The 9,821-nt window shown below is 39.7% G+C and overlaps 2 protein-coding genes across 2 annotated transcripts; both read right to left on the bottom strand.

Annotated features, from left to right (window-relative positions):
• Positions 1–693: 693 nt before the first annotated feature.
• Positions 694–3,540, bottom strand: LOC115675691 (GEM-like protein 1). The gene is made up of 4 exons (XM_030598443.2): positions 2,455–3,540; positions 2,224–2,325; positions 1,632–1,903; positions 694–1,250 (listed from the first exon to the last, which is right to left on the bottom strand). Exons 2-4 carry the CDS (start codon positions 2,318–2,320, stop codon positions 1,029–1,031), a joined length of 591 nt encoding a protein of 196 aa, XP_030454303.1. The 5' UTR covers positions 2,321–2,325; positions 2,455–3,540; the 3' UTR covers positions 694–1,028.
• Positions 3,541–3,674: 134 nt separating this feature from the next.
• Positions 3,675–5,807, bottom strand: LOC115675815 (dihydrofolate reductase). The gene is made up of 6 exons (XM_030598597.2): positions 5,376–5,807; positions 5,139–5,237; positions 4,814–4,855; positions 4,559–4,688; positions 4,187–4,288; positions 3,675–4,100 (listed from the first exon to the last, which is right to left on the bottom strand). The coding sequence occupies exons 1-6, from the start codon at positions 5,604–5,606 to the stop codon at positions 4,024–4,026; spliced, it is 681 nt and encodes a 226-aa protein (XP_030454457.1). The 5' UTR covers positions 5,607–5,807; the 3' UTR covers positions 3,675–4,023.
• Positions 5,808–9,821: the final 4,014 nt, after the last annotated feature.

Genomic DNA, 9,821 nt, shown 5'->3' with positions numbered 1-9,821 from the left:
CAACGTTTAGAAGGTTGGTCCCCCCCAAAAAGAGGTCCTCTGAGGCGATTAATGTTTCCTAAGACCAATATCTTATAATTCGGGCGATTTTAGACCGGCTCTAATGCCTCCGGTCCCATCGCATGGCGATGCTTCTTCCATACCTTGTACGCTGATGTTGTGAAATTTATGGCTGGTCCAATGCTAGCGGCGGAAAAGAGAGCTGGTGACGTGGTGGATCCGGCCCGTGTTCTCGGTCGGACCATTTCTTGCGGTCGTCGTGGGTGCTAGCTAGCTTTATTCCTAAGTAGAATGATCCGGCTCGATTCGACCCGCTCGCAATCGGGTTTTACAACGGCTTCAAAGTTGGTTTTTTTTATTTTGAAAGAGAGATTCTCATCTTCCTACTAATGGGTCGAGGCCCATGCCATGAGATCAATTTGAATCCAATGTATTTGGGCCACTCAGGGAATTGGATCCATTTCGAGTTGCTTTCTTCTGAGTAGTGACAACATGTCAGTACCGCAATTTCAAGAGATTACGCTTCATTCTACAATGTGCCAATCATGCTTGAAGGATGTTTCTAAAGATCTACTTAAACATGCAAATACCAAGGTTTAATTATTCGCTCGTCGTTACGCCACAGTAATTAAGCTCGGAAACCTGGAAAAATGGCCGCACAAAAGAAAATTCGGCCGCTCGAGTCGAAATGAGTACAGAACATTATCTTTTGGGTAAGTACAGGCTCAAGAACCAGCAGTTCTTGATTTGGGAAGCAGTAGAAACACCAAATTACCAATCACTGGAAGAAGATTTGAAAATGAGATAGTAAATCAGGAACCAAAGAGTCCTTCTATCTGAATGAGTTGACAGGCGCGTCGTAGCCAAATTGCAACAGGATGCTTACATACATATGGAGTCAGAACCGCATCGCGTGCCTTAGCAAAACTGCGAAACTATGCATCTGTGACAACACAGCAGAAGAAAAGAAACCGTGAACGTTTGGATGTACCGCCGGCGCCATCTACTCTCCCACAGTATATATTGCATTAGAATTCTATATTGTTTGATTGCAAATACGAGCTTAGAGTTGCCGGGACTGGTGTCGGAACTGCTCCTCGGAGATTCTTCACGGCGCTCTCATAGTGGAGAAATCCCATAAACCAGAATTCATGGTTGTCGACAGAAATTACTTGGATGTACTTTTCAGCCGGCTTGACTGTGCTCGTTGAAGGGACGACCCCCTTTAACCGGTGCCGTTGAATGACCACCTGCACACATAACATAAAAGAATCAGATCGCCTCTGAAAAAACATCTGCTTGTAGAATGTGTTCGAGCATCGATTTCAGCATTGGCGAGAGTAAAGGTGCTGATTGCTCGGCAAAGAGCACTCTTCATCGTTTGAGCACAGTTCTTATCGTGGGAAGAAATTAAGAGCAATATACTTGCCTATGATGTCTGGCAAGGTCATATTTCCCTATGGAATCCTTTCAAGTCCTAGAGATTTAAGTAATCGATTACATCACCCGCCGACTATGTTCACCGTTTTCCTTAGCTATTGGGCAAGTCTAACCGAAAATTTCATGTCTGTCCGCTTTCTGCATATACTTAGTGATTATAAGCATTCAGTCCCCATGTTGGCAATGCATACCTTGTAGTGACTATATTCAGTGTGTTCGCCGGCTTGGCAAGCAATAGGATCGTCACTGCAAAACGCGAGCTTCGCCGTTGAGAGGTATATGACTCCCATAACCGGGCCGGCAGACGTGGACAAGTAGCAAGGGTACGACTTCAACAATTTCTCCTCGGGAATGGTCTCGAAAGTATGCCGGAAAACCTTCTCCTTGCCTCCTTCTGCCAGGACCTTCGTTCCCTGAGCAATTCTGCCAACGGCGGCATCAGCAATACTTGGACCTGTTTTCACTAATTAAAGTACAATGTTGTCGGAAATGATGTGCGCTTAATTGGAAATTGAGCATTACCATGAAAAGGTCGGTTCTTCGATAACTTAAATCTTAGATATTACAGTTAAAGGGCGAGAAGTCTCTGAACTAACTGATAGAGAAAGACATTAGCCGATTTTTCTGCACAAGCAACGACAAATTCCTACTGGAGGCATTAATGGGGATTTGATCAGTCCTTCAGCCACCTAAAACTAAATGAGTGGAAGTACCCTTTACTTGATGAGAAGAATTGCTGAAGCGCTCTAAGAACATGGAGGCACGAAGAACAAGAAGACTTACAGTGTCGCCACGTGTTTCCGGCGAGATCCTCGGCATTCTTGGCAGCTTCAGCCGCCTTCTGCCCCAATTTTCTGAGGACATCCTTCGCCCTGTCCATCTTTCCTACAATTCACGCGAGATGTTTGTAATGTCATGATCACGTATAAAGTTCAGATCATTCGACAAATACTCATCATTTATATACATGTTACACAAACACATGCAAAGTAGACAAGTATATGATATACTTACTAGCGACAGAGAGGATTGTTGCTGTAATCGGAGTCAGCACTGCCTCAACCACGAGCCCTCCGAGACGTTTGGTCCAACCTTAAATTTCCTCACGAAGGATCACAGTCTGCCATGCTTGTGATCACATTGTTTAACTCAGTTTCTTCGTTTCTTGGGATCATAAGAATAAGCGAGAAAACCAAAGAGAGTTGGTGTTTGTTCTTTGTAGCTTGTCTTTATGTGAGTTTGATCAGTCTTAGACAGCCGTCGGAGACAAAGCTGTATCTGATTGTTGTTGCCGTTCTCTCTTTTCTCTTAGAACCTTCTCCTCCAGAGGAGTCTTCAAATCTTGTAAGCAACACACTCACGGACATTTGGTGCAAAAGAAGAGTTGCTTAATGACCTGAAATCTACAGAAGTTAATTCAGGTCAACACCACCTGATTTGGACCGGAGACATTCTGTAAATTAATTGGAGGATGGAGATTCGATCCGTGAAAGATAAGGTTTTAAGTTTGAACTCAATCTAGCAGAGCACTCTACAGTCATATGTACTTAAGACCAGACAGCTACAAATGCCTTTTTCTCTTCTTCTTTGGCTCAAAATGGAGTGCTTGAGACTCTTCGAACCCCGTCGTTAATCTCAGTTAGATCTGTAGTCCTTCCGTCCTGTGCACACCATGTAATTGATGCAAGTGTGCGCTCTTAGTTGTCGAGGTGATTCGAAGAAAATAACCAAGTAGAGCGATTTGAATGCAGATTTCGAGCAAGGAACATAAACGCGTTCACAGTTGCAATCAAATGTCATCGATCATGTAATGACCTCAAGTAAACTCTTTTGTCTTCTGTAAGTAAGACAAGGGTCGGTGATTTTCATAATAATCACTTCCTCAGTGTCATACTCCGAGAGTTTGAGGATTTGAACCTTTGACCTCTTGCTTTCTATGAAGAGAGGATGTCATCAAGATAACTGCCTCCTAGGTAAAATTACTTCAGAGAAGTTTGTATTTTGCACCTATTCAATTACACGTGCTCAAGCATTCTGATCTCGTTATGAGTTGCTGTAATTACTTTATTAAGAAACATTAACGTTTTAGTAGACATAATACCCAAACTATCGAAATCTACAAGAGCGGGATTAGTCTCTCATTAGGTCGACTTCTTTGGTACTTGTTTCTTATATTCTAAAGCATTCAGTCGCGAAATTTTCATCTTGCAAAATCGAAGTAATGGACAATAATCCACATTGAAACAGATAAGAACGACTTCAGATTTATTGTCAATGACCGAATTAACACTAATAAATCAGCTCGTGGAGAATACGCACGGCTGATATACCTAGCATCACTCGCTTGGTCATTAAGGGTGTGGAACCTGGACGCCGCGATCATCTATCGGTTACAGTGCATGCATGTAGTTCAGGCTCTGAACCTAGATCCGACCTATTGAGCTACATTTGAATGTCAAACGTACAGAACTTATGAAATGACCAAAGTTTGGATCATGAATAGATGCTTAAACTATTAAGGCATCTGAGTAGAGCAAACAAGACTCGTAAATCTCTATAGTAAAATCGCCCAATGGTGGTCGATTACTGTTCTTCATCCCCTGCCAACACGTCCCGAATCCTGTCGAGGAACCTCGTCGTTGTCTCCAATCCCTTTTCATCTGGAAAGAAGCAAGGCATACGCGAAATCGGTATAATGAAAAGAGAGACAGGAAACAGAGACGGAGAAGGAGAGGGTATTTGTTACCAAGCCTGGGAATGGTGTGGCCTTTGGGATGATGAACTACGAAAGGATCCACACACGACTCCAACAGTTCTAACCCATATGGCTTCAGAAAATCAGTCTCTCCTGCAACAAGAAGCGGGTTCCAATCAATTACTAATCGGTGGCCACGGAACAGTACATATTGAAATTGGATCCGTCATCATTTGCGATCGCGACCGAATCAATTTAAAACAGAAAAGTCAATCCAGACACGTCCAGAACGAGACCAGATCCGACCTGGGATCACGTGATTAACGACGGGCGTGTTGATAAACGCATTAATTCCCTAATCAGAGGTTCAAAAGAATCAGAAAACAAACACCAAAAGAAAGGGAGAAGACATATGATTGGTACCTAAAAAGTGGAGAGACGGGCATTGTATGGGAGAAGCATATGCTGTCTCAGCCACCGATGGCGACTTCAACTTGGCCCCTCCGATGATTATAAGGAATTTGATCGTTGGCACCTTCGTCAGTGCCACTCCCTGCAACCCCACAAATAATAAACTATCGATTTCCAGGAAAATAATTTATTGCTTATTTTTTATGTTGTTCTTTTTATAAAGAAAAACAACAAGGAAGAAGTTTCCTACAGGCAACATCGACCCACCTTCGCCTGAAGCCCTGGAAGCGCCGCCGACAACATCGCCCCCTGCATCGTTCGTGCGTTGTTGTTCATCGGTTAGAATTCACGCCAAAGAACGTATACAAAAAAGGAGAGATAAAAATGTTGCATTTTGTCGAGGAACGCAAGAGACACAGGGCGAGAAACGGGGTGTGCATGTACTCTTCAATTCAATATGCTGCGTTCGTTTATATTGATGGATGGAGGTATAACAAATCGCATATGCAATCGAAATTAGGAGGCAAGATCGTCAAGTTTTGATTTTTCAAGATGATGAACCCGGTTCTGTTTAGGGAGAATCGACAGGCACCTGTGAGAAACCCAGGAGACCATCGAAAGGTCCTTGCTTGATCATGAGATCTTCGATGTAAGCGAGGCACTCGTCGAAATTGGTGTACTCCGTGAATTCCTGCCAGAAAATTAATGAAGGGTCTGATCAATTGATGAACTTTGAGAGAATGGTTAATTCATCTATTCAAAAAAGAAGAAGAAGAAGAAGAAGAAGAAAGATTGTGATTTTAGGAAAGAGGAAGATGAGGATGGGGACCTTGTTGAACTGGAACCACTCGAAGTAGGGAGGGTCGAAGATGCCTTCGACGTCGGACTTGCCCTGCGCGGGGAAAGGGCCGTCGGGGAAGACGAGGTCGACGTCGCGGAGGACGGAGTCGGGCCACTTGAGGACCTGCTTCTTCAAAATCTCCCCGCTGGTCCTGAAGCCGTGGAGGCACAGGATCCTGGGTCTCTGTTCCTTCCCCATCTCATCTCCTCCGATGCCCATCTCCCTCTCCCCCCCTCTCTGTTATGGTGGTGTCGAAGGTGAATTCGAAGATGAAGCCCTTCAAGTTTTTAAAGGGCGCGTTGAAAAAGGCGAAGGGTCTCCCTTTTCTAGGGGGGAGTTGAATGGAAAACGAACGAACGATTGTCTCCCTCTCCCCTGTTTCTGTGGGGAGTTTGAGTGAAAACGAAGGACGGATTTCAGAATCAAGACCGTGTAAGAAATGGCGTGCTGTTCCACGTGTGGAATTTATTAATAGCTCTGAGTGATATGTGCGATGACGGGCTATAAGCCCAAAACAAATGTCCTTGATTTTTCAGAAGTTGACTTTTTGGTCTGTTTCGTTATCCTCAAACTATATTCTTCGGCGCCAAATTGAGTTCTATAACCATCGACAAGGATCCACTGTTCTTTAGGTTTCAACGCAAATAACAGTGGATGATGCTCGCACGTTCTTTGCAAATCCATCGACAGGGATCCACTGTTGTTTGCGTTGAAACCCTTGCGCATGCTCGTGCGTTCTTTGCAAATCCATCGACGAGGTTGCCTAGGACATCCGGCCCCGAGGATTGTTGCCGTTTGTAGACCACTGGATTGTTTAGTTCCTTTTATCTTTTGTTACGACGAGAGCGCCGTCCTTAGGTAAATAAACCCCGGACCTATGACATACAGTCACATTTAATAGTTAATGGTCCCAATTTGTCCTAAATTTTGGCTTTTGTGACTAAAAAACCACATTTGGTTTTTCAATTTTTCAATATCAATATAAAAAAGAGAGGGAAAATTTGTAAATATTTAGGTTTTGAGCTATTATACATACAACCGAAGGGATGGATCCAATCCAAAAAACGAAGGATTTTTTTCTTTTCGGGCAAGGGTTAAATTAAAGAAAACGGGATTCAAGATGCAAGTCCAATAAAAAAAGAAGTTTAGGAATTCCCCACCCGATGCAAACAAAGGGAGACTTTTTTTTTTCATCTATTTTGTAGGAGATCATACATTTTGGCGGCATGGCCGAGCGGTAAGGCGGGGGACTGCAAATGCTTTTTCCCCAGTTCAAATTTGGGTGTCGCCTGATCAAGAAAAAACTCGTAATCTCTTATTTCGTTTTGCTAATATAACTTGCTGAATTTTTCCCCAGCAGAAGCAAATAAAGTAAAAGGACTCTTGAGACTTGCTTGCTTGGTTCTAAACATCTGGAAGTTTGACTCTCGAAAGCTAAAGTGCTCTAAATCCTTGCCTCTAGGATTCAAGGACAGATTATAGTGGTGGAAGGTCTCTCATATAAAGATTTATTGATTCCCTTCCACTACTAATGTGATGTTTAATTACCGGGTCCTCAATTAGATTGGATAGCTCGACGGAAAATCGAATTAGTGGTTGTGGAAAGGGCTGAAGATACTTTCTATACAGACTCAGGAGAGTCTCTAAGTCCTCGGTATCCAATAACAATTCGATGGAAAATTGGCTTTCTAAAATTGAAATGAAAAAAAGAAATTCTTTCTTTTCAATAAACCCTAGTCAAGAATGGAATAGGTGGTCCTCCGATTGTTTCATAGAGACAATCCTTAGACAGTAAGAATTAGATCAAATGGGAAATAAAAGTATGGGATAGATAACGATCTATCTTGACATTCTATTTTTTATATTTTTATACCTTTTCGAAAGATAAAGACAAGAAAAGATAGAATAGGTCTTATTATTCCTACATCTTAGGAAGATTTCCCTGATACTTCTAAATGAGTCACTGCGTATTTTGCTTGTGCTTAACGTTTTCCGATTCTACTAGAAAAATAATATCCTATAAGAATTTGAAGAATTTGTTATAAGCAGATTTATTAGAGCCTTTGATCAATGGTGTTGGGTCCGAATCCCTTTTTGACTCTACGCCAGTGATTCCACTATTATTAGTGAACAATAATGAAATAATTCCTTCATAGAGATAGGGGACATAATTTACATGGATATAGTAAGTCTTGCTTGAGCTGCTTTAATGGTAGTCTTTACATTTTCTCTTTCACTCGTAGTATGGGGAAGAAGTGGACTCTAGAGGTACTACTAATTGAGGCGAGGAATCAAACTGTATCGATTGTTTTATAGATCGTTTTGCAAAGCCTTTTTCTTTTTTTATTTGATTTTTATTTGTTTTTCTTTCCCTTTTTATTAAGATAAGAGAAAAACGTTCTGTTATTATATTAAGTGGATACGTACATTCTATGGGAAACAACAGATACATAGTGGTTGTCCAAGGAGAGACTACGCATAATAAGATCTTCCCTTGGCAAGTCACATATTGCGCACTTACTTTACCACTTGTTTTTTTAGTTTAGAAATCTTATTTATGCTATACTTAGGCTTTATTGACTCATTTCATGGTTCGAGAGTTTAAATAAAATGGTGGGTTTTATTATTCCTTTTTGAAATCTGAAGAAATTTCCAGAGAACTTCTTGGATCATCTGTTAACTGCTCAATCAATTACTTCTTCGAAATGCTAAAAGAAAATTAATCGATTTTCATTTATTAATATACTGTATGCCATACTCCCTTCGCCCATGGATTTGATTCTTTCGATGGATACAGGAATTCGTATTGAAAATAATTAGAAATCTGGGGATTCGAAAGGTACTATTAAGAATTGCCTTTCGATTGTTTTAGATTGATTGGAATCAAGACAAATTAAATAGATGAAGCAAAGAAATCGAATTGGGATGCTATGTACATTACATATATCAATACATATATCAAAAAGATACATATTGTAGATTAATCTATATTAAGCCTATATTATATATTTTTATACAGTACAACTTGTTACATTACAATCAATTACAATAAAAAATAATAGCTAGTATGGTAGAAAGAAATATATGAATCTTTCTACCATACTATCGGATCTCATAGAATACTATACCGCTAATTCGAGTCCGCTCATTTCATTTAAGACGTGAGATGAAAATCCTTTTGATTTCTTCTATTTCTTCAATCATTGACTAAGAAAAGAAGTCAAGTTTGATTCAAATTAATCACTTTGATCGACTGTTTTTACGTATATTATAAGTAAAAAAGCAGTAGAAACTAGAATGAAGAGTGCACTAGCAATAAATGCGAGAATATTTACTTCCATAATCTCATTGTTTTTTTTTATTTGGCAATAACTCGGGATTTAATCCCATAGAGATGATAAATCTTTCGCCTGTAAATTCAATGGGATGAATTACACCTTGATGATATTGAATTGGATCAATATCATGAATAACAATATCTTAGCTATCAAATCAATTCATCGTCGAGAATTGAATAGTATAACATAGGAAGATCTTTTATCCATACCGAATCCAAAATTGGATTCCTGATCCAACCCCTTTACTTTTCTTTTTTATTTTAATTTATCCTTCTTTTTCATTCTTCATTCTTGTTTTTTCTATAACCTATCGCCTTCCTTGTACAATCATCTGATGATGTATCATATGACCGCTCTTACGTTTCCATTGGTTACAAACCCAAACAAACAATAGAAGTAAAATAGAAAAGAAGGAGTTAAGTACTCTTTTTTGATGATTTAATTTTTGTGGAAAACAAAAAGAAATAAGTATGATAAAAAGAAACTGAGTCTTATGGTATAAAAAAAATCGAATATTCCATCACACTATTTTAGAGTTTGTTCCTTTTTCAACAGTACCCTTAAATAAAAAAAAATTATTCATCCCCTCTCTCTAAGGAGAGGTTGGATCTTTCTTTGATCTTTATTTTATTAATATATATCCTCTTTCTTTGAATTAAAAACGAAACGGGACGCATATATTAAAATAAAAGTTCAAAGTATTCTATCAAAGCAATTATGTGAAATTCATTTTGTATCGTACATCTATTTGTGCATGGGGTTCCCGGTAAATATATAGTACTCTGTTCTATTACACGGATGAGGAGCAATTGAAAAAGCCAGACCCAGTACGGTATCGATATCTCTTGGAATCCTAAACTAAATAGAATACTACCAATAATTATAGCAATCCACATATGTCTCTATCCCATCAATCAATACTGATTGATGGAATGGAAATTCTTCTATTTCTTTGATGAGAAATTTGAAACAAAAAAAGAAAAATAAGAGAAATACAATCCCTATTGGGAATGAAATTCGACTATTTTATTTGTATCTCTTTTCACATCCAAATGGAGAGATGAATTAATGTATTTTTTGTTGGATTTGATTCCGT

The sequence above is a fragment of the Syzygium oleosum genome, unplaced genomic scaffold (genome assembly GCF_021117445.2).
Source record: "Syzygium oleosum isolate NSW1041296 unplaced genomic scaffold, Sole_v2.1 Sole_v2.13, whole genome shotgun sequence".
Classification (NCBI taxonomy): Eukaryota; Viridiplantae; Streptophyta; class Magnoliopsida; order Myrtales; family Myrtaceae; genus Syzygium; species Syzygium oleosum.
The sequence above is the reverse complement of the archived record's forward strand: the minus strand, read 5'-3'. Positions and strand labels throughout refer to the sequence as shown.

Bases quoted from the DNA above. Each gene is read 5' to 3' on its own strand.
- LOC115675815 (XM_030598597.2), bottom strand. From the start codon at position 5,606: ATGGGCATCGGAGGAGATGAGATGGGGAAGGAACAGAGACCCAGGATC. The intron at 5,238-5,375 runs GTCCCCATCCTC...ATTTTCTGGCAG, and splicing joins AGTGGTTCCAGTTCAACAAG to GAATTCACGGAGTACACCAA. The intron at 4,689-4,813 runs GTGGGTCGATGT...GTGGGGTTGCAG, and splicing joins TTCCAGGGCTTCAGGCGAAG to GGAGTGGCACTGACGAAGGT.
- LOC115675691 (XM_030598443.2), bottom strand. From the start codon at position 2,320: ATGGACAGGGCGAAGGATGTCCTCAGAAAATTGGGGCAGAAGGCGGCT. The intron at 1,904-2,223 runs GTAAGTCTTCTT...TACTTTAATTAG, and splicing joins CGGAAACACGTGGCGACACT to TGAAAACAGGTCCAAGTATT. The intron at 1,251-1,631 runs GTATGCATTGCC...TTATGTGTGCAG, and splicing joins CTGAATATAGTCACTACAAG to GTGGTCATTCAACGGCACCG.